General features: G+C 36.1%; 1 protein-coding gene across 4 annotated transcripts in view; it reads left to right on the forward strand.

The window, feature by feature from the left end:
• Positions 1-24,304, forward strand: part of SESTD1 (SEC14 and spectrin domain containing 1) — a 51,029-nt gene that overhangs the window by 11,336 nt on the left and 15,389 nt on the right. For all 4 annotated transcript variants that reach the window (XM_054636221.2, XM_054636222.2, XM_054636223.2 and 1 more), the window contains 8 exons: positions 980-1,059; positions 4,354-4,462; positions 7,458-7,548; positions 9,478-9,591; positions 16,623-16,736; positions 18,184-18,281; positions 18,640-18,695; positions 21,175-21,386. In XM_054636221.2, the coding sequence (XP_054492196.2) occupies positions 1,005-1,059; positions 4,354-4,462; positions 7,458-7,548; positions 9,478-9,591; positions 16,623-16,736; positions 18,184-18,281; positions 18,640-18,695; positions 21,175-21,386 (849 nt within the window). In that variant the 5' untranslated portion in view covers positions 980-1,004. The remainder of the gene's footprint in view (positions 1-979; positions 1,060-4,353; positions 4,463-7,457; positions 7,549-9,477; positions 9,592-16,622; positions 16,737-18,183; positions 18,282-18,639; positions 18,696-21,174; positions 21,387-24,304) is intronic.

A 24,304-nucleotide genomic window follows, 5' to 3' on the forward strand; every position in this document is an offset into this window, starting at 1 on the left:
TTTTTTTTTTTTTTTTCCTAAATAGTTTATAGTTTTTATTCTATTAACTTCCCCCATGCTAGGAAAAAAAGTTCTCTTTGTGTGCATCCTGGAATATCCAGAGGGAGAATTCCAGGTTGCAGTTTGAAGCCCTGGGCCTGGAATGAGAAAAAAAAAATCGATTTTGATCTGTTTTTATTTTGACTGATATTGGCACATATCTTGAATTGAATACTTCTGAGTAGAATTACATTTTCTAATTATATGGATTGATCTGTGGAAGTAGGACCTCAGAAAGTTATAAGCAGATGCCAGTTCCTACATTGTGTTGGCTGGAAGAGGAAATTGCAGTTCAGGCATCCTGTGGATTTGTCAGTGAGGCAAAAAAGCTTCATCATGGTGAATTGCAGTTCGCAGTGCAATAAAAATTGCATGAGGGTAAGGAGGAGGCAAAGGAAGCAGGAGCATTTCTGGGTATAGATTATAGGTAGGATGTAGTTATTCAGGCTGTTGGATGTTTTCCTTCAGCTGAAGCCCTGCTAATGGCAGGGTAATGGCAGTGTCCTGACAGAAATGTAGCATAACGTATTTAGATAATTATTGTATTCTTGGTAATAGCAGACAGACTGTGCAAAACACAATCTTATTTGCACTTATTTTACATCTGAATGAGCAAACAGATGACCTACCTGAAAATTAATTGTTGCTTATTAGGATTGGGAAATGGGATTTTATATAAATTATCTTGTTGTCCTTGGTTGAGATTTTGCTTTGGTTTTTGTGGTCGGACTGTTTGTTCCCCCCAGTGAGGGAAAAGAAATCTTTAATTAAATGTTTGTCTGAATAATGCCTATAATGATGTTTTTTCTTAAGTTTTTACAGTATTTTAGATTTTGGTTACAGTGTTCTGTTCTTCCTTCAGAAGAATACTGAAGTGTAACTCTGTGAAACACTGTAACTGATTTCCCATGCTTGACAACTTCAACTTCTTGTGTTGCAGAGCTGTGAAAAGTATCTGAAGTAGAATGGAAGCGTCAGTAATATTACCCATTCTGAAGAAAAAATTGGCATTTCTTTCAGGTACAATTTCAGTTTTCCTCAACTGATTTCACCCTGCATAATTTGGATTGGATATTTAAAAGTGGTTGTTTGTATTTGCTGGATGTATTTAACAAAAATGTGTTGTTGTTTAGTGCTTTGTCATATTCCAAAATAATCTCTGGAACCCTTTATCTAGTAGCCATGCTCTTGGTGTTTAGGACTTGGTTTTGCTGTAGCCTGTAGCTCAACCCTCAAAATTTTCAGGACGTTTCAGTCTATATATAAGAGACTGAGGATTTAATAGACGTCCAAAAATTAGCCTTGCTGGTTTGGATTTTTAGTTTTTTGTTTTTAGAAAAACAGTGTGAATATTTTCAGGATTTTCTGTAGAAAATTTTTCTTTCCTTTTCACCTGTCTTTTCGCCAGCCTAGAAAGACATGGGAGCAGAATTAGCCATGCATTGCAACAGTTTGATTATTGCCAATAAGTTAATTCAGGGAAAGCTGTAATTATTACTTTATTTATTAAAACTTCCTGAATCTTATGTAAAGGTAACTTTTTCTCCTCCCTTTTCCAGAAAAAAAAAAAAAAGACAATCCCTTGCTGGTTTCAGTGCTGTTGTAGGTAGCTGTGTTAGTTCTTGGTGTTTGATTGTCTGATCTTGTGTTGGTAGGTAACTTACAGAACACTTGTCAACTTCAAAAACTGACAAGTGTTGCCATAAATATTCTTCTGGTTTAATTTATTGTAGTTTATGTTTTTAGCCAGTCTAGTTTAGCCTGCTCCAATCACCTGAGAAGTGAAACTTGCTCTTTTAGATAAGGGGAATTTATTTTGCTTTAAATTTGCCCGCTGTCTCCAGCAATTGCAAATCTAACAATTCCTTTTTAAAAACAAACAATCAAATCCCTAAAACTCAGCTCACATTAAAGCCTGGGACAGTTCTTCCACAGTAACAGCAGATGTGCAGTGAGTTGGTTGTTCAGCATTATATTGCAAGGGGATATTCTCATTAACTAGAGTGCATTTTCAAAATGCTATTAAAGCTGCCTGATCCGTTTGGAAATACAGACATTCTTAGTGGAAAGTAATTTATTGAGTGGCATTTTAAGTGCTAGGAACCATTTTGGATATATGTATTTCTAAGTAGGTTTGATCATTTTGGAATTGATTAGTATTAATGGGTGCTTTAAATTAATGAATGGTAAAGCTTGATGCAGAAGGATTTTTTAGCATTCTTCAGTGTAAGCAAAGTAACTTGACAGGCACAAATCAGTTCATCATATCTCTTTACATCAATTTTACTCTATACTTTCATAGTAGTTTCATTAATGATTAAAAAATATACTCAGAAAAATAGTATTTTAGGAAAGTCCTGCAGTGTTTATGTGCTGAAGTCTGTTGTCATTTTTGAGTTAAATTGGTATAAATAGTGTTTTTCTGGAAGCAAAACAGTGGTTTCTAATGGAAATCCATGGCTGGTGTAGTTTTCATGCTGATAAGTCATTACACATAGCACAGAAGAAAAGGCAAGCTCCTAAGTCAACAAAAAGCCTTGAACAACCATTTTGGTGCAAAATGAACTAAAAAAATGCTTTCTTTTTTGTCTTTTTTTTTTTTTTTTTTCTTTTGTAATGCTCTCATTTGCTTTCCTTAGCAGTGTTTACAAGCTGGAGGAAAAACCTGTCAGTTGTTACACAAGATGACTTGTCATGAAATAATAATTTAGATAATTATTCTGGTCTTTTTGTGAAATGTCAAGAGATTGTATTTCTGGGATTTGGGTTGTGCTTTGTTTAGTCAGTTCAGCAAATGCTGTTTAAATCCAAGCATTTTCCCTTTTTCTCTGCTTCCTCACTCCAATTTTCAGGCTTTTTGCCATTCAGGAACAGAAGGGTGGACAGTCTGTAAATAACTGTTGCTGTAGATTGTTTCTGCTGGAAGCATCTGTCCATTTGTCCTTTCTCATGCAGCACCACTCTTCAATTCTTCAGTTTAGAAATACAGTTATTAAAAAGTGTGTTGCTGTTTTACTGGAACAATTCTCTCACAAAAGAGAGGAAGGGAAGGGAGCACAGCACTGCAGTAGAACACTGAAAGCAGTAGGTTCTTCATGAAAATGTGGAAAATATCTATGTGTCAGTGGATCTTTAAAACTCCAAATTCAGAGTGTTTGCACAGCTTTGGAAACAAGAAAAAAAAGGCCTGTTGCAATTAAGATTCTAACATATGTTGTGTAAACAGTGTTTGTTCATTATCTTGCATGCACCTCATGGATGAGGAGAATTCTTATCAAATTATGTCAACATATGTGTACGAGTCTGCAAGCATTGCTGTGCTTGTGCCTTTTCTTGTTTCTGCATGGCTGTTACTATTCTGTAAAAAATTGTTCTTCCTGATTAGATGGAACTTCAGTTCTACTGTAGAACTTTAAGAAGCAAAAGCATAATTTAATTGCTTTAGCCATGTGAAAAACAGTTTGAGAATAAAGATGTTCTTAGATTACGGGAATTCACTTTGCTTGATTTTTACCCAAATAAACCTGTGATTATAGATGTCTTTGTAGAGTTTTTTCTAAAATATAAACAAGATTGTTTAGTAATTGACTCCTACATGTGCTTAAGTATGTTGTGGTTGTGGGGTTTTTTTTCCTTAATAAAATAGATAATTTATCAAAATTTACTGTTTCTAATATTGTTTGTATAAGTTTTACCAGAAAGGTTTGAAAATGCAGATGAAGATTAAGGCAAGCAGTTGGAAATACATATCTTAATTGTAAGGTGATTGTTAGCTGTTTATAAATGGGTCTAGAAGTTGTTCTGTGTTTGAAGGAAGTGCCAGTTTAGGGCATGTGCCATGGGAAGCCTGTGTGGTATGAGATCCTCCTGTAGCAGTCATTTGGGCTAGCAAAGTCCTCCTTTTCTAGGAGCTCCAGTTGGAGCTTCTGGGGACACGCTCAGCCTGGGAGTGGACTAGGTTTCTGATAGGCTGGTAGTGTAAGAGGACTAGGAGATGCATTTTAATAGTATAATGTAAAAATGAAAAAAAAATGCTTCTGGAATACTTGATTTGTGTTGCTTATATTGAAAGTATTAGATAAAAAATTGTGACAGCTGTGGATGTGGGCTATGCTCTGATGCCCTGGTGATGTTTTAAATATCTGTGTGGTGAATGAACCTTCACAGCTGAGAGGTGAAATATCAGTTGAGGTTTTCACAGCAACTTTAAAGATTGCTTTTATGATGAAGTTTGAGACCACTTAACTGCAAAGTATTTATTCAGCTTAAACCTCATCACATTAACTTTGTAATTACTTTTTCTTTCTGAAACAGGAGGGAAGGACAGAAGAAGTGGCCTCATTCTCACGATTCCATTATGCCTTGAGCAGACGAGCATGGATGAGCTGAGTGTCACACTAGACTATCTTCTAAGTATACCAAGGTGATTTAGAAGGCATTCTCTTCAGAATGGTTTTTTTCCCAGTAGTAGAAGGAATCTTTCTATTGTTTTTAATTTTATTTGCTCTCTTTACCAAATTAATTTTATGTAAATGTTTGTTTAGAATGTGATACTGTCTGACTTAGAAACACACATCCCAATAAGCTAAGGGATATGCACTAAGGCTTGTCTGTGTGTGTGTGTGTGTCCTTTTGTGTCCTTGTGTTCTCCTTTCTTGGGATAGCTTTTTTCATAATTTCTTTTTAATGACAATGCACTTAAATTGCTAAAGTAAATTAATGAGCCATTCAAACCAAACTCCCAAGCTTGCAAGGGCAGCATTGCCCATTGTCCTTTCTGTGCTACATGCCTAAGCTTTGTAGCTTATAGGGCTTCAGTTTAAAAGTGAACTAAGTTAAAAATACACAGTCTTGGTGAAGTTAGTGAGCAGCTTGTGGTACTGCTTAAATGTGCTGCCTAACAACTTGGGTATCCTGTCATCCTTAGCTTGCTATAAAAGCATTGTTCAAGTTCTGTGCATGTGCCACTGACAGCTTATAGTGACAGTTTTTGATCCTGGCTTAGTTATCTGTATTTCTTTTTTCTTAAGATCCGGGGATTGATCTTTATCATATTTTTTTTCTGTCATGTGCCACTGCTTTATAAAGAAAAGGAGCCTCTCAGATGCATGTTTGTTTTTATATCTTTTCAAATCTTTCTTCTGGAAACAGAGCAACAGTGGCACAACTAAAGATATCCAGTGTACTTTGCATGTTTTAATCTATAAATGTTTATAAAACACAGTTAAGGGATCCAGTGTTGGGGTTTTTTTGGTAGATTAGACTTTTAAAAATCGTGATTGGTGAGAGAGAAGCAAAGAATAAATTCAGGTTATTTAAAAGTAAAACTTCAGGAGGTGTATGAAGATACTGCAAGGCATTTTAGTTGTGTAAGTTTGGAGGTTTTTTAAACAGCTTGTTGTCTTTTGTAAAGTGGTGAAACACCAAATGGTCATCCACACAAGTCGTGTCATTGACTTAAGGACTTGGCCGTATTTGTGGAACAGATGCAGGCATTCTTGTTCTAGTAAGCATTAATTATTCCACAGTCTCATCCTGATGTATGTCTTTACATACATTAGTGCAACAAAAACTGTCTAGAAGCTGAACCAAAGTGCTCTTTGTACTCAATAGAAACTGGGAAATCTATCTGAAAGTGAAGTCTGAAATGTTCCCACATTTAATGCTCTGTGTCAGTTGTGGAAAAAATGACCTCTCTTCTATGGTGGCAGTATGGAAAAATCATTGTCGTTTTGGTTCGCATGTTGTTTTTCAGTGGGAAAGTTTTCAGGCAAACTTTAGCCTAAGCACTTCTCATTTTGTTCTGGAAAGACTTGCTGAACAGTGTTTGGGGAAAATAGGGCTGAGGGGAGGGATATTGTCCCAAATCCAGATAGCTGTCCAACCATTAATACTACTTTTTTCCCCAAATTCTGTGTGTAAGCTAACGTAATATGTTTGACTTTTAATTCAGTTCTGTGTGGCATACGATGTAACTACAACTGGTTTGAGATCTGCAGTCTAGTGTGGATTGCTGGCTGTGTCCAAAATTTGAGAGGCATAACTGCTTAAAGTGTCTTGGGTAGAATTTCTTTGGAATATGTGTGTAAAGCCATTCTAAAATATCAGACAGCTTTTTCCTAGTGTTGAAGTATGCTGTTATGCCTTTCTTTGGTGGTATTTAAAATTCTCAGATTCTGAAGAGGTCTGTTCAGAACTGAAGAATAAAAGTGGCAACATTATGATGTTGTCTGTTCATACTAAAGTTGGCTTCCTTTGTTGTATTCTCTCTATTGTGGCTCAAATCACCAAGTTTTTTACTTTTTATTTTAACTTGCATACAAACACTTGCATTGGCTAACCTTTCTGGAATTGGTAGGTCACTTCTGAATTGGATTGGTATTGGATCTGTATTTTGTTGGGTTTGGGAGGGTTTTAATAGGGTTAGTAGTAGAGGGGCAGATGCTGATACTGCTCGATTCCAGTGAGCCTAAGGAAGTCATGTCTCAAGATGCTGTTGTAACACTCTTCACCTCATTCTTCAAAGCAGTTCTTTGAGTTGGTTTTTGATTGGAAATTGCACTAGTGAAGCCTGAATCTTCAGACTGCTTCCAGAAAAATCATATGTGTGATCTTAGAGGTTCTTTAAAACCAAAACCATTCATGGACTGTTTAAATAGCCAAGTTTAATTATTTTTTCCTAAATAGGCTAGTAAAATGCCTTTTTCCCCCTCTTTCTTTTTTAAACTTCAAAGTGAAATTGTCTGCCACCCATACCTGATGAGGCTCAGCTTAAACATGAAATAAATAACAGTTAATTTCTTGTTGTGAAACATAATGCTTACTGTTGCATGCCTTGTTTTTTGTAAGCTAAGATCACAGAAGTAGCTTTGTTTTGTAATTGCAGATTTAGGAAAGATTACATAATGCTTTCCTACCGCTCATAAATGTCATGGATTTTATTTGCTTATAACTTTGCCAAAACAAGAATTTCAACCTGGGACGTGGTATCTAGTGTGGTAACTAATGTTAAACCATGGGCTTACTTGCAAGTTCTCTTCTGTATGCTCCTTGTGAAAACTGTCACCCCTTTGTCTTCCTTGTGACACTGTAAATTGTTCTCTTTTCTGATGATTTTGTCAAATTAATGGTTATGAGACCTTTTCAGAGTTGCTACAGTTTAAAGAAATACTTGTATTATGAGATATACTTCAGTCTACTGAGAAATTGTAATTTGTAATATCTAATAATATGCTGGAGCATTAAAATTAGAAGTTATTTTATAAATGAGTAAACTTAGAGTTTATAAGAGAGTGTTTCTATAAGGAAAAAAGCTGTGTAGTTATATTTCACAGGAGGCTTGAAATCTGAAGTTGGCATGGTATGACACTTGTTAGAGTGAATTTTATGTTTTTCTAAGTGTTTTTTTTTTCTTTTAGTGAGAAGTGTAAAGCTCGAGGATTCACTGTGATAGTGGATGGCAGAAAATCTCAGTGGAACGTGGTAAAGACAGTTGTGTTAATGCTCCAGGTAAATAAATATTTATACATTCATAGTTGACTGATCAGTTTTATGGATGTGAACCCAATGGCTGTGTTATTGTAGAGACAGTAATTTCCTTAAAATGTGGTTCTGTGATGAATTCTGTAAGCAGGAAGAAATTCTGAAAAGCAGATGCTACAGCTCACTCAAGTGAGAGACAAATTCTTTATATGCTGAGAACACACAACTGTAGACCTTTTTCTGAAATGGAGGTTTAGTTAAAGTACACAGGTATGCTCCTAGCATCACCAACTATGAGCAGTAGGAATGTGTGCAGGGCTGCAGTTCACACAGATATTGCAGCTGAGCAGGTTTTGGTGCAATATATGCTGTACTGCCTGGGTTCCTTTGCAATAAGGTATAGTTGACTTAGTCGTGGATTATAGTTCCAATTACAAATTATGTTGTGTGTACCTCAAAAAGTAGAAGAAGAAAAGTGAAAATTTCCAATAAAAAAAATCTAAAAAAATATTATTTTAACTCTTCAGAACTGTGGGCTTACAAATAGAGTCTTATTTCTGGTGGACAGTATAGATTATTTTCTGGCCTCAGTGGTCCAAGAGAATGTGAGATACAGCATTTCTAACACATTAGAACACTCAGACTACTGCCTTTCTTACTGCACAGATGGTTCCTCTTTATCAGAGTAGTTTTCCTCTCAGACTTAGGTGAAGCCTCAGAAAGTGTGTCAAATACAAATAAATTAATTTTTTTTTTGTCCTGCTGGGTCATTGTTGCTTCTGGGTTTTGAAGTCTGTGTCAAGGTGTCTTTCACCTATTCCTGACTAAGATGGTTTTACTATTAATAGAGTATTTGAATCCCTTGTGTTCAGATTATGGTCTTGACTAGGTTTTGGTTCAGCCACTGTGTGGTTGTGGGGTTCAGTGGGAACTTCGGCTAATGGGGGAGGTCAGCTCTTTGCCCAGGCTCTTATTTCCCTGGCTTCCTGGCAGCATTCTTTGGTAGTATTTAAAATTCTCAGATTCTGAAGAGGTCTGTTCAGAACTGAAGAATAAAAGTGGCAACATTATGGCAAAAAAGTGGCACACCCTGCCTCTGCAAAGTGTGCAGAAACATGGGTTGCACATCTCTCTGTGTTTTGAGCTTGAGAGGAAGCAATAAAGAAGATTTTCCTATGTGAATTGATCACTTGTGCTGATCATATGAGATTTCTGTCTGCTTCATCATTTGTGGTTCTCAAAAACACTTGTGTTCAAAATATTGTCTACTTGTAAGTAGTTTTTGCATATTATTTTACTTATTGCTATAGCTGATGAGTTTAGAATTATCAAGAGTCTTTATTCCTTGATCTACATTCAGTGTGACACCATAAAATCAACTTAGTAGATGAAATTACTGGTTTGGTCTGAGAAATGTTTTCCTGGTAGTATTTTAATTAATTAATATGTTGAAATGTCAATATTCAACCTTTTCATTTTAGTCTAAGTAATATGTACTGAAGAAGTATAGGATATAATCTTGACATGTAATCTGATAACAAATATACAATTTTTTCCTAGCTTTATGATTACTGTTTCCTTCTATGTAGAAGATAACATTGGTGGAAAACTTTGTTTTTAACGTTTCTTCTTCTTTTTAATGAAATACCATAAATTAAATTAAGTCTAGCCAATAGTTCATTTTTCTGTACTAACACAGCATAGATGGTTTGTCCTTAGGGCTGGGAGTAAAGAGGTTATATTTTCTTTTCAGTTTTGATGCTGTTTGCTATGAAATCTTGTGCAATGTTACGAAGCAGGATGGAGCAAATATGTGATGTAGATGAAGCAGACTTCAATTTCTGTCTGCAATTTTTACATTCTTGTACAGATGATGAAATCTAAGTGGAATTCAGTTCTGTGGTAAATGAAGGTTTAATCTTGAATGTTTTACTTATTTTTTCATTTGTTTTACAGAATGTTGTTCCAGCTGAGGTGTCACTTGTTTGTGTAGTAAAGCCAGATGAATTTTGGGATAAAAAGGTTACACATTTCTGCTTCTGGAAAGAGAAAGATAGACTTGGCTTTGAGGTATGTTGAGCTTTTGTCTACTTCAGTCAAAAGTACTGTTTCTAAAATTCTGATGTAATTGGATGACAACTAAAGTGTCTTTAAAATAGCTGTATTCTTGATGCTTTGTGGATAACCTTAACAAACCAGTGTGGCTTTTTAACTTTTCCTGTTTTTAGTGAGACTTTCTTCATTGAATATTCTTAACTTAAAAATGTGTGGCATTTTATTCTTTGCTTAACAAGAAAATACATATTGTGGGTGTTTTGAGTCAGAAACAGTTGTACAGGATTTTGTGTGAAATTTTTCATGACTTCTCTAATAGGCTGTAGAGATACATGGTGTATGGTGTCTCTCTGTCGGCTGGAACCATTCTGACAAATATCTTGTTGGTGTTGCATGCATCTTCTCTCATTTTGTGAGTTCTTTGACATCAGGAACAGGTTATAGATTCCTTGCCAAATACAAGCTGACACTGTTCTGAGTTGTGATGCAGAGTGTGTACGAGAGACTACAAGTTAATGTTAGCACTTCCCTTGTTATCTCTGTCGGGGAGGTTAATGGAAACTTCAATTTTCCCTGTTTTTTTAGAAAATGTCTGTGTCATCAAACTTTCCACTCACTTTTTAAGCTAATCTTGTTTGAACTACAGCAGGCATGTAGCATGCATCCCAGTCACGGTGTCTTTAATCAAAAACATGAGTGTGGTGGTGCCCACTTTTATAAACTAGCATATTGTTTGGAGCCACACCCAAGAGGACAATTTAAAAAGCCTCTGAACTAACCATCTGTACTCAAAAATATGATTTAAGAGCTGCTGGTTAGAAAGTGACTTAAGTTTGCAGTATTCAGTTTCACACAGATCTTTCACAACATAAAGTAAATGTCAGAGTCCAGAGAGCAGCAGTAATAAAGGCAAAGCCCCTCTTTAGAAGATGCTACTGTGTGATTTAGGCTCTCTTTCCCAGCTAAACTCCTGTAAATAAATTTCTTGGCTAAGTTCAGGAAGTCTTTGAAGTTGTGATATGAAAGTATGTGACATAGTAGCAGTTAGTGTATATGTGATGGGGTTGCTAGTTTGGAAGTTAGTCCTTCTAGAAGATTCCTCCAGGGTTTTTCTTTAACATGACTCAGCTAGAATGCATTTTTAGACAAATAAGCAGAAAGCTTACAGAAAATAAGTCAACAAAGCAAGGATAATTTTACATGATAATAAAAGGATTTTTTGTTTCACTTTAAGGTTTGGCTAACTGTCATTAAATGATAATCCTTTAATTAAGTAATCTTAGTAATTTTATAAAACATGTTCTGTGCTAGTAATCACGTTGGCATTGTTGGCATAGAATTATGTGAAATTATGTAACCAAACCTTTTTGTTTCTGTTACTTGGTTGCGGTCAGGAAAACTGTTTCAGTAAAAATGACCCACCTTCTCTGGGCTCCAAATATTTGTGTCACAGACAGGAGTATATCTTTCCTCTGTTCCAATAGAGTGCAGAGCACTGATAAGGCTATGGAAGGCTCCAACTCAGGCGCAAATCTACAGCTGTGTAATTTTGCATTACTGGCAGTAAAAACAAACAACACCCAACTCATGTTTTGGATCACGGGTTACATTTGTGCAACTACTAGGGAAATTCAGGATTGGTTTTGCGCCAGTGAAATAATTATGAACTAAAAATTGTAATTAAAATATGAAATCTTTTTATTTGCTTGGGTATAATCTCATTTTATTTGAAGTAAATGCTGTGTAACTGTGATTTCTAATGGGGCATCACAGCTACCTCCTATTTCCTACTACCTGATCTGTTCTTAATACCTTGTTTAATATTCCCATATGAAGCCATTAATCACAATGTCTTCCTTTCTGTTCAAAGGCAGAGATCCTCTGCTTCAGAGTGAGATGTGGTGATGATGAGTTGCAAAACACTGAAAGTAAATGTGGGAACTGAGATCAAACAGTACTGGGTGGATAAGTACAAAGCGGTGGGCTGATTCAGCTGAGTAAAAGTTCATATCTTTATTTCTGGTTAGTATTAATGTTGGTTTTGGACCTGCCTCAGGACAATTCCCATTTGTCCTCCAGCAGAACTTTCTTCTGCAACTTCGTTCCTCCCTTATTAGCAATCAGTTCATGTGTTAATTGAAGCAGTTTTATCTGGGCCTGTGCCATGCTTCATAGAGGAGAGTTGTCTTAATTTTTATAAAGCTGTCTTTCAGCTGAAATGTTGCATATATGACACAGTAATACTTGATACTGTTAATGCTTTAAAAGATTGAAGAACAGGATTTGAGTGTAAAAATTGCTGTGTTTTAGAGAGTTGGGAGGTGGTGCTTTTTGGTTTTTTTATTAATATTCTCTACATAGTAATGTGAAACAAATCACTCTTTTAGTAGATGTAGTGTGTTGTATTTGAGAGTGAGCTTTTCTTATGACAACAACGAGCGTAACTGGAAGAAAAAACTTACCATAAAAATAGAAGAAATGTACAAATTTGTACACAGGGCAAAAATACCTACAGATGGGTGGGGTTATTTCACACGTGTCAGTCATTTAAGGAACTTAGAGGAAAAATAATCTCTGAGCCTGATTTAGGTACTAGATCAGTACTTTGAAAATCAGTTTCTCAGGAGCAGGAAAGAAGAGGATGTGCTTGCTGTTCTTATCCTTGTGGAAACAAGGGAGCAAAATTTTAAAAGTTCACTGAGGATTTGGAGAATAGAAATTAAGTGCATGGAAAAAAAAAGGAATAAGAGAAAGGAAAAATCTTGTGGTAAACTACCATGAATTAGTTGAAAAAATTAGAGTGTGTAGCATAAGGATCTCTATAATCCTGAAGTCCAAAGTCTGAGTAGTTCTAAATGCTTCACACTTCTACTGTAGCAGCTGACAGCTCTAACTCTCTAGTAAAGAGTGTCAGAAATTTCTTGTGATAATTTATCTGCAGCATCTGCTCTGAAAAATCTCAAGTCTCTAATTTACCTTTTAAGAATTATGCTAATGAGCAGAGTATTGCTCCACAGAATAAAGAATGAATAACACTTTGTAGAAAGTATCTAATTTTTGTCCATTTTCGGTTCATTGTTTTAAGACCAGAATTTATAGCTTTTGTGGACTTTCCTAAAAAGGCATATAGGAGTTCCAGTCAAAATTGTTTATTTAATTGCATCTCTGTTGCTATTTTAATATGGGAGGCAGTGGGTTCTTGGGCAAAATAGGGAATTGTCTATGTGGAGCTGGGGGATGTAAGCCTGCATTTATGTCACATCCTGAATTCTGTCCAGAGAAAGAGTGTTGAGAAATGCAAGAATCTTTGCCTATTTTCTCTTCTCTGGGATGTAAGAATGGGAGTGTGCTAATTATTGTGAGCAATGGAGGGTAAGGGAGTGAGTGGGTAAAACCACAAGTGAAAGATGGAGTTCCTAGGAGTGGAGTTCATCTTAGGTTTATCAAGGTTCTGCCAACTGCTTTTGGGTTTCTAGTTTGACAGATTTCTATGGCACTGGCCAAATAAATATTTACCTAGTGTTTCTTGGTGTAATGGGAAATAAAACGATCTTTTTTTAGATTAGTGTTCCATATTAAACAAATAATACCCTATGCTACTCAGCTTTTAATCGAATAGTAATTCAAAAAATGGATTGAAATAGTATTTGGCATCAAAAAATAGGATTATTCTCCTCAGGAAGAGTTAGTCTTTGCTTTACAGTTCTGTGGCAATGAAGATCGTATTCAGATTGCACTTGTTTGAATTTTATATTCTCAAGGTACATGTGTATTGTTCTCTTTTGGAAAGTAACTACTCCTTTTCAGATTCAGTAGTGTGGCTGCTCTGATATTACACACTTCAGGAAAAAGGTCCTTGTTACTGAAATTTTACAGCCTCCCGTTCTCAAGTAGCTCCTGGGATTGACTCTGTAACATTTGTATTAAAGAGTTTTTCATTTCTTCCCTTAAGAGAGAACGTAAATTCAGATGGATGTATTTAACATTTTGGGGACACTTTTACATGTCCTCTTGAATATCTAGAATTCCTCTCTCATCTTGACTTCTTCCTCTATCTCCTTGTAGATGATCAATGAAAATTACAGAAAACTGCAATGACATAGAGAGGTCAGCTTACTGCAAACAGTATTTAAGGCTTTTTTATTACAGAAGATACATGTTGCATGAGTCAAAAACATGTATTTTCACTGCTAAGAAATAGAATTTTGCACTTAAGGCACAAGACTTTGCAGTCCATGTTTTTAGCTCTGTCATTCTTCTTTTGCTTGACAGCTTTTACAAAGGTTGTTTTGATTTTATTAAAAAATGCAGCACTTCTACTTTTCCCGAAGCACTGTTCTGAGTTATTTCTTTAAAGGCTTTCACAAGTTTAGCAGGCCAATATTGTACAGAGCAAGTTTGCTGACTAGAATAGAGCAAGGATGAGAGCTGCTACCACTTCTCCAGGTTTTCAAGAGAGCTGAGTGCAGATGATGATTCCTTGACTCTGGTCAGTAGCAAACATGACAGTTTGAAACCTGCTGCCCCTGTGAGCTTATTAGCTGTCCCTGTTGTCAGAAGTGGGTGGATCAAGTGAGAAGGGAAGCAAAGATTAAAGGATTCAATAACTTATACTTTTTTTTTCCTGTTTTACCATCTGTCCAGATCTACATGTTTCTCCCTTGGGAAATTTAAGCTCTTCATTTTAATATCCAGCTATAATCTGCTGTCCAAAGGCTTTTACTTTGGATTATGAAAACTGCATTTTTCCCCCCTTTTTCTGGAATCAACATAGTTTGACTTGGAAAAAAAGGAAAACAAAAAATCATTTCAGTTGCAAGCAAACAGGGTTATTTCTGTTTTTACAGCTGTAAATTACCTTATCTTTACCTGTGGTAATATGTTGAAGGGTGAAATTCAAAAGCAAGGATGAAACACTAATTCATAAGGGACAACTTTTTCTAGGATGTGGTATTTTGACATCTATTTTCACAAAAAGTCAAATATAATTACTCTGTTTGGATTTTGAAACATTTTGGAAGCCTGAAAGCAGAAGTTTGCTGAGCTTGAAGTAGAATTCAGATCTGTAAAAGTGAAGTGACTTCTCACTATCCACATGGCATTTTTCAACATTTTTTTCTTCTTTGGCTCTTGGTCTGTGTACTTATGGGCTATTAATCTATAGGAGCTGATTTACTAATTTAAAGCATATAGAGGATGTTAGGTTAGCACTGCCAGGTTTAGAGCAAGAGCTTAATTCTGTTCAGAAGCCTTCATTTCTGCCACAACCTAGTCAAAAATTCAAATGTTTTCTTATATTGTGAAAAGTACACAGAGGATTTTAGCAGCTAGTCCATTGAACAGTCAATAAACAGTTTAAAAAAGAAGTGTTTTTTAAATGAGAAACCTAGAGAATGAATGGGTTTGCAAATAATGCTTTAAGTTACAACAAGGTTTATTAATGAGGTGGAAATTTTATTTTTCAGAGTTTTTCTAATAAGATGTAGAAAATTTGTGTTTTGAGCAAATCCCTTTACTGGGTGTTTATTGTCAGAAGATTATTTTTTCATATGGCTAAAATATTTTTTGTGCAGGCTTTGCTCTCTCAGAATTTTTTTATTTTTAAAAAACATCTCCCTAGTAGAAGTTTGAGGGCTATCCCTTGCCCACTCCCCTTCCTGAAGGATCTCAGTTAAAAAAAATCTGAAATAAGTGGTCTCAATGCAGTCCATCTATTTTGTCAGACTATTTGGGTCTTTTCAGAACTTGTATTTCAGTAATGAGAACCAGCTGCCCTGTTTGCTTTAGTTCCCATATCACAATGTCCATACCAAAATTAGTTTTTTTTTTTAATGAACTCATAGAGATGAATGTTAAAAATTACCTAAACTATTAAGTGTGCCAAAAGAAGGAAGAACAAAGGCTTTTTTTTTTTTTTTTCTTCTTTCTTGGATGTAGAATCCTCTGGGGTTTGGGCTGGTTACTGGCATTACCTAAAGAAACTACTAGCCAATTCCATTTACAGCAGCCACGTACCATTAAGAGTACAGGACAATAGTGTGTATTTGGATGTTGCTGAAAGGTTTTCTTCTGCAATAACAGACCATTTGTTTGGAGCTACTCTGAATTCTGTAGTTTCAGAATCTGCAGGGAAATGGAACTGGAATAGAAGTCTCTCTCTAGTTAGCTCTTTCCACATACGCTTGTGCCCTGGATGATTTGATGGGTAATAGAAATTTTCTATTTTTTTCTTTTGCTTCTGATTATATATTGCCAATATGCCTGCTTCAATAGAGAGCTTGTTTTTGGTTTTTTTTCCACAGGAGTTATTCCAGGCTTAGCATGTCATTCATCAAAGCAAGCTGTGCTGCCAACTTTTGGTTTAGGCTTATATGAATAAGGCTCATTCAGGAGCTTCTAGAATGCAGAAATGAAGGCAAGAATTTAGTTTTCCACCTAGCAGTGGACCTGTGTTTTCCTGTATGCCCTGATGTAGCTGATGAACTGGATTTGTCTCCTGGGTGAACAACTCAAGCTAAAAAGCATACTAAAATTTGAATTTTTGACTACTCATAGAGTATGATTGATCCAACTTTTGCTGAACATATTTGCACAGTAAATGCAGGCACTTAACTTTTATGGCACAAACTCACCTCTGGGACTGAAAGTATTGCCAAAAAGTGGTAAAAGTACCGAGTGCTTTGCAGTATGATAGCCTGCTACTATATTCACTGGAAATAGATGGTGTGGTATACAACTTAATCACAAAGCATCAGCTCCCAGCAGGATAACAGATATCCAGGGAGCACATTGCTTTTTCCCACTGTAAATGGACAAGGTGGTAGAGATGATGCACTTACAGGATTATGCATGAGGCATACACTGCATGTCAGAATTACCTGTCTGGTTGAGGCCCACATTAATTGCAAGCAGCCATAATTCATTTAAACATTTAGCAGTAAAATCTGAATCACAGAATGATCTGCTCAGTATCTCTAGGCACATTTCTCAGATACTTAAGGAAAGTATGAGCATTACCTACAAGTGACCTTTTTTTTTTGTTGCAGGTTATTTTAGTATCTGCTAACAAGCTGACACGATATATAGAACCATGCCAACTAACAGAAGATTTCGGAGGAACTCTCACCTATGATCACATGGATTGGTTGAATAAGAGGCTGGTTAGTTATCTGTGTTTTGGGGTTTTTTAATGTCTCCTTCTTGGGCCCTGAAATTTTTATTTGTGTAGGAACTGCAAAGCATGTAGGAAATGGTCACATGTGTAGTTGTGCAGTTCACTTACATGAATAGTCTTGTGGTAAGTAACACTGCCTTTACTCAGGGGATGATAAAGCTAATGCCACCAGTTTGTTGAACAACCAGTTCCTTAATGAAGCTCTTTTAGTAACACTAACTCTAGAAGAGCCTGAGTCCATGGTATAGTTGCTATAAAGGGAAATTGGCTGCTGTAGGAGAAGACCAACACAAGGAGAATATACATGGACTCTGCAGTTGCTCCTGGGTTATCTCTTAGGTCTTGGTTCCTGGGGTTTTAAGTTGTCCTACACCAAAACCTCTGTCAATGCAGTTGCCCCACCAGAGCAAGAAACAGTAAATGTCCAGGAGCAACTACACCCTTTAATTATTAATCAGCACAAATTTAATCAGCACAATTTCTATAAGCAACTGTTGGGTGTACATAGCTCTCCAGAATGTTCTTAATCTTTTCTTCATTGATACTTGCTTTTCAATTATTTAAATAGAATTTTCAAAACAATCTTCATTGACACAGCGTGTTCCCTTCCTGTATAATCTGTTCTTACAATGTGTGTCTCCATCTAGGATCTCCAGGTGTGTTGCAACTGCACCTGCTTTCCTCTGAAGTTTTAAGTAGTTCTAGATAAGTTAAGGAAAGTTCATTGGCAAGCTATTGAATAATAATTTAATAACAGCAAAAATACCTGAAAGTTACCGTGCCTGTCACGTAAGACACCCAGTTGTGCTCAGTTCTGTTAAAAAGCAAAACCAACCTGCAGAAGTCAGGTACAGAGAAATTGTCTGAACACTGCACAGTGTCTTCACTGTACAGGTGTTATTTGAGATCAGAAACACGTGAGTTCAATGGAACTGATGAGGGTATTTTATTCTATATAATATTTCTATATAATATAATACACTTTTGTTTTAGTTATTCATTACAATATGGTCTATTTTAATAGTGAGTAGAAGCTGGAATCTTTACAAAATTATTTTAATCCTTCCAAGTAAGCTGGCCTGTAGTTGTGTAACATGCCTTGATTCTCTAGCATTATTAAAGGCTTAAATGAAGATGTAGAATAAATATGTCCCTAAGATTTTACAGATTTTGCAGATACCTCAATTTTTTTCAGTATTTATTATATTCAGTGTAATATTTACTATCTCCCTAAGGAATCTTAGTGCTTTTAAGTGTTCTATGAACAAAACTTTGTTTTCTGTTGTTTCCTCCCTACCATCTGAATGCTGGGAAATAATTACACTTTATAGAGACTGAAGTATACTAATGGAACTACTGAATAAATTTGCACCGATGCCTTCAGTACAGCTACCTCAAATTATTTCTTAAATTAAAACCTTCTTCTTATTTAGGTATTTGAAAAGTTCACTAAAGAATCAACATCTTTACTGGACGAGCTTGCTCTAATTAACAATGGAAGTGATAAAGGAAATCAACAAGAGAGAGAGAGGTATGTGATTCACTTTTTGAAATCAATGCTTTTGGATTATAAAATTTCATTTGAATTCCAGAAAAATACTGAAAAAATTATATACCTTAAATACCTCGAAATGTGTAAAAAAATTCTAAACCTTTATAATGTAGACTACAAAGTATGTGAATGTGTGTGTAGATGGATGCTCATTCAACTGATTACATTCACCTCCACTTGTGTTTTGATTTAATGAGTTATAAAAGTGAGCACTTCACTTACTGAGAAAAAGCCCTAGTCTTTTGATACCCTTAGGTAGTTCCAGCCTTAGCTGAAGATTTTAGTGCTACTGTAATACAAATTTTAATAATTTGTTTGGTTTTTTTTTTTTCCAAAGATCCATAGATTTGAACTTCCTTCCATCAGTTGATCCTGAGACGGTATTGCAGACAGGTACAGTAAGTCAAAAAATTAGAATGTTGGACAGTAAAGTGGCATAATTCATTTTAAGGCCCCAGGTGGAAGCACAGAGGGCACAGTTGTTATCTTAGCCATCTTCACAATATAGCAAGCTTAACAACTGTAATCTTTGGGTTAAAAAAGTGATGTTAAGAAATGGAAGAACTCCAAACATGTCTTTTTAAATACTTTTTTTATAATCCCACTAACATCTTTACAATATTACCATAACTATTATGTTTAATTTGGGGAATGCTTTGTTTCTAGCTGATTTCAATATGTTTGCCTTATAGAATGGATTAATCTCAGTAGCCACCAAATGGTTACAATAAAGAAAGCATTTTCCTGCACGATTCTGACAGCATACTTGGCTTCTTGGTCTCTCCATTCAGCATTAAATGAGTTGGGATGCTTTAACAAGTTGGGTTTAGGGTGAATTTCCTATTTGCAATAAAGTATAATAGTCTATTGACTTGGACTGCAAGATTTTTTTTTTTAATTTGTGTCTTTGTGGAATAAGTAATGCATAGTGTTACGTGGTGATCAGAGTCTGAGTGCTTAGAATTTTTACCTTATAGCCTCCTAAAGGTATGTGTGGATCACTTGAAATATTTTATCACAGTGGCTTTATGTGCCCTCTATGTAAAAATTTAGCTCATCTAGATGTGGGATAATACTGGTTTGAGTTAAAATGTGGAACAAAAATTTCTTACTCTGGTCTTTGAAGCTTTTAAAATATGAAGTGTCTGTAGACAGTGTCCCTAGATTTCAGCCTAATTGTGTATCCTTGTCTAATAGTAAAGATCTTTGGACAAAACAGCACTTCAGTTTTGTGTAAGCAGATGGCTCCTTAGCCCATTAGTTTATATGCATTCTCTGTTTTCTTAATTCTGATAATGAACTTTTTTTGGTGGTATGAAGTTTCATAGCTTCCATGGGACTGGATGATCCTTGTGGCTCCTTTCCAGCTCAGCATATTCTGTGGCTAAATCATGGGAGTTTTAAGAGGCACCCTTTCTCTGTTAGAGTCACTGTACTGAAAGGCTGAGAAAAAGAGAGATTAAACTCTCCCCAGTTAAATTCTTATCTCCTAAGGACAGTTGTAAACAGAGGGTTTAGATAAAAGGCTTCTGTCTTCCATAACTACAGGTACTGTTCTTTTCACAAGCTCCAAATCCATATATATGGATCTATGCTTCAGAGAATTTGATAAGAACTTAGTTTGAAAAGATGGTTTTACCTGGAAAAATGGTGATCCTTTGCTGCTGAAACAAGACAATAAAATTTCAGAATTACCCCAGTAGAACAAACTTGTAAAAGCCCGTCTGTTTGCTCTGCAGCTATCTGTGCCTATCTGTGGAGTGTTATAAAAGATGAAATCCAAGATGTTTACACTATAGTACAGCAAAATATACTTGAATTCTTAAGACATTTTCATTTCATAGTAATATATGCTGAGTAATTTAAAGTTGTTTGCTGCAATCTTCAAAGCCCTTGGCATTTTGAATGTCTCAATAGTAGCAATTGAACTTAGTCTTATGTTTCTGTCTTTTCCTTGAGGTATTACTATACTATTCCTCAAGTAGTAGGTTTTTTCTTTTAGTGAACTGTCGTGTTACCATATTAAGACCTGCAGAACTAATGACCTCCAACTGGCACATTTTCTTTTTCACACTAACATCTCTTCAGTGACCAAACACTGTTTTATTTTAACTGTTTCTCTGAGCTTTTGAGGAACCAATCGATGGTCTGGGTTTACTTGAAGTGTCGTGTTTACATACTGAGAACTCTAAAACAACAATAACATTCTTCAAACAGTTTAAGCAATAGATTAATTAGTCAAAATATACTTTTTTGTGTATATGAAAGTCACTGCACTCTAGAGAATCTGTACCCTGATATGATGCTTAAGAGCACAAAGAAAAGGGCAAGATAGGTGAGAACAGAATAGTGAAAAATTAGCTATTATTCAGCTTCACACTCTCTATGAAGGAGTTGTACTTGCTATAAAAATCCTTAAAGACAACAGAGAAATTATATAGTCAGACTTTTAGTGCCTCCAGAGCATTCATTCAGTATAAGAACATGAATTATTTGGGAGAAATACGTTGGATGCTACTCACCATTTTGAAATAAATCAGAATACTTCAGAGTTGTTTCAGACTCAGGATTGTGCTTTCAATTTTCCTTACATTAATCAATGCTATTGTCAATTTCAATGTTAGTCACAATATCTCTTTTTTATATCTGAAATATACCACATTTCTTTTCCTCGGTGTGTGACTGATCCAGCCCCACAAACTGTGACCAAAGCTCTGCATGAAATTGTGTCATTAAATGTGCCCAATATATGAAAGATCATTAGCTGCAAAAATGCACTGCTGATGGTTTAAAAGCAGGCAATCTTACTGCTAATTTTTGTGGGGTTTTTTTAGAATCTAGATTAACCACAGCATTCTGTGTGTTCCTGAAGGTCACGAGTTGCTGTCGGAGTTGCAGCAGCGTCGCTTCAATGGCTCCGACGGAGGGGTCTCCTGGTCTCCCATGGATGATGAGCTGCTGGCTCAGCCCCAGGTCATGAAGCTCCTGGACTCCCTCAGGGAGCAGTACACCCGCTACCAGGAGGTTTGTAGGCAGCGAAGCAAACGCACGCAGCTGGAGGAGATTCAGCAGAAGGTCATGCAGGTAAGCTTGCAGCTCTCCCTGAGTGTAGTCAGGCGGAGTTTTGAGCTCGAGTCCCAGACTGTGATTTCTGCAAAAGTCAGAGGGGAGACCTTCGTGCCTCCCGTCACTTCACAACTGGCAGTGTGCTGCTTTCACACAGTGCTTTACATTGTGGCTGCCACAGTGACTTTCCAAAGGCTATTCTGGTATGTGGAAGTTGCTATAAATGTGCTCTCTTGCCTTGGGGCTGTCCCTTTGCTGGGCACGGTGGCAGTGCATGGCTGCATCGTTGGAGGTGCAAATGCCTGCCCTGCTGGCAAAGAGAGGAACGCCTTTGACTGAACATCAACTTTGCTTCCCCTGTCCACATCATTTAAAGTTCCTGTTGCTGTAGATAAGCCATTATTTATTCCTTTATTTGCCTATGCTTGGTGGTTTAATCTAAGCTGAAGTGCTTAAACTGTCTGTATTTCAGGAACACCCTGACAAGAATGAATATATTCTTCCTTTTCAATTGCATGTTAAAGGTCATGATGAACTGGCTTGGTCCTCTGGAAACAGCCATGTAATTAGCTCTTCCAGCATTTTCACAGCAGAGTCTCAGTAGAGAAAATCAAGGAAATGGAATTAATTTATTCGTCTTGTATTTATCACTTGAAATTAGATATGTGTATTTTTAAGATTCTGTATAGTTTGAATATGCAGAAAATTGAATAGATAATTGCTTTTAACCTTTCAACATTGGCATTTCTAATGCATGAGGGGAGTGCATGTCGAGTACTTGCAGCATTGTAGATATGGGTAAAAATAAAAACTAATCAATTTTGTGATGTCTAGCATTGAAATTAGAAATCTACTGAGGAGATAATTTTAATTTCTATAGCAATTTGATTACTGTAAAAAAATCTAAAAAGCAGATGTCATTTGTTGATATATTGAGCTGGAAGTATTAAAAATATATGAGAGATTAATATAATCCTATATAGAGCATATCAGCACAGCAGTGGATATAATCAGGTGAAGTTTTTTTCCTGTGTTTAAGTTTTAGTGGTTGAATAAGAGTAATTTTTATTGTATTTTGGCAAACTGACATTGTAAATGCATTTAAGTACAATAGTTTGCCATTACTCAGCCTCATTTTGCAATATTTGTAGTAGAAATAGTTACTTGTTTGCTGTGTGTACACTACAGATGTTACCTGGCAAGTGAACTGAGATTCAGTACACAGGAAGAATGTGTTTTGCTCTTTTGCCAAATGAATCAGCTTTTTTTAAAGTGTGTTTAAAAGCTTTCTAAATGCCATACAAATATTTGAGAAAAACTTACTAAATCTGGGAAATTATTTCATTTACTTTGGGTTTACAGCAAAAAAATTAGGCTAATAGAAGGAGTTAAAGGCTAAAAGTAGGAAGCTAATGATATACAGAAGGAAGCCAATAGAGGCAAAGTGCCATGGAATTTATTTTGACAAAATAAACAGAAGTTGCTATATAACAGTACTTGCAGTACTTTAATTAGAGTGGGTGTTTTTCCCTGGTGTTGCTGGGGTTTTTTTTTGTGCATGTTTTAATCTTCTGCTAGCTTTCTTTACAGTTACATTCATATTTCATTATTTGTATATCATCTTATATTGCCAACCACTCCTGCATTGCTGTTGTGTTCCTGTTTCAATTTCACTATTTGCTGCTTGTCCTTACTGTGGCGTGCTTAGTTCTTACCCCTCTCTCAAAGCCCTCTTAATTCAAAACCAATTATGCCTTCAATATCCTACCCTCTCTTTTGAATTACTCCTTTTGCTTCTGTTCCAAGGTTTTGTTTCCCTCTCTTTTGTCTTTAATTTTGTAATGTAAAGGCTGCAGTGATTGTCAGATGTTTTGTAATAAGCAGTTTTTCTAAATGCTGCTTATTATTGTAACTCTCTAGGCTAGGATAAACTCTGGCTTTGTCCCTCCTTAGGCAGAGGTGTTAATTACTATGTTTCTAATCCTAGTTCACAAAAATAACTGTGACCTCTTGCAGTAGTCTTGTCATTAATGATTTTAAAGTTTATTTTATGAAAATTACATCACATTTTTCTGCATGTCCCCTAGTAATTCCTCCCTCCTCAGTTTAGGCATCTGTCACAAGAACAGCCGTGTGCTGGCCTAAGGAGCTGCAGAGTCAATGCAGTAGTTGCTGAAAACTTGTAATGGGGAGGTGTTCTTGGCCAGATAGGGCAGCTGCTAAGCAGTAGCCTTGCCCACTGTTTCAGACTTGCATGAGAACTGTCATTTCCATGTGGAAGTTTTCCAGGCCACTCTGACCTTAGAGGGGGACATCTGGATCCCTTCACTTCTAGGTCAGCTCCATATTTAACCCATAACAGCTGTGCAGAGGTGCTGAGCACAACAGGAAGTTTCTCTTTAAACAAAAAGAACCTGCAACTGTAGAGTCCTAATTTGTCCTAGATATGATAAAAGCAGGGAAGACTGAGAATGCTTTTGGAGCAATGAATATGCTCTGAAACAGTGCTTTGGCATGGGGCAAAAAAGGGCATTGGGAAGGCAGATATGTACTGACTCAGAGATGGAGTGAATTGAGGAGCCTTCTGTAATGATGATTGTTCTTGATTGCTGTTGCAGGGCAGTCTAGCAGCACTAGGAAAATGGTCCAATTAGTCCCTGTTTCATTTGTCTTCATGGTTGTGGGGTTACATTGTGTATTGTATTATGTTTCCTGAAAATCTGTGTGAAGCTGTTTTGTGATTGATGTTTAAACAACACTAACATTAAAGACAGGAAGCTGGCTTCCTATGCCTTTTTATTAGGGTTCAGAATCTAGAGGTATTCCTGCATTTCCTTACTTCAGGACTCCAGTACTAAGTGACTTCTGCACTTGGTTTCATTGCAGCAATCTCTGTTTACCAGATATTTAAAAATTTATCAGGGAATTTTTCCATA

This window comes from Agelaius phoeniceus, chromosome 7, assembly GCF_051311805.1.
Source record: "Agelaius phoeniceus isolate bAgePho1 chromosome 7, bAgePho1.hap1, whole genome shotgun sequence".
In the NCBI taxonomy this organism is placed as follows: domain Eukaryota; kingdom Metazoa; phylum Chordata; class Aves; order Passeriformes; family Icteridae; genus Agelaius; species Agelaius phoeniceus.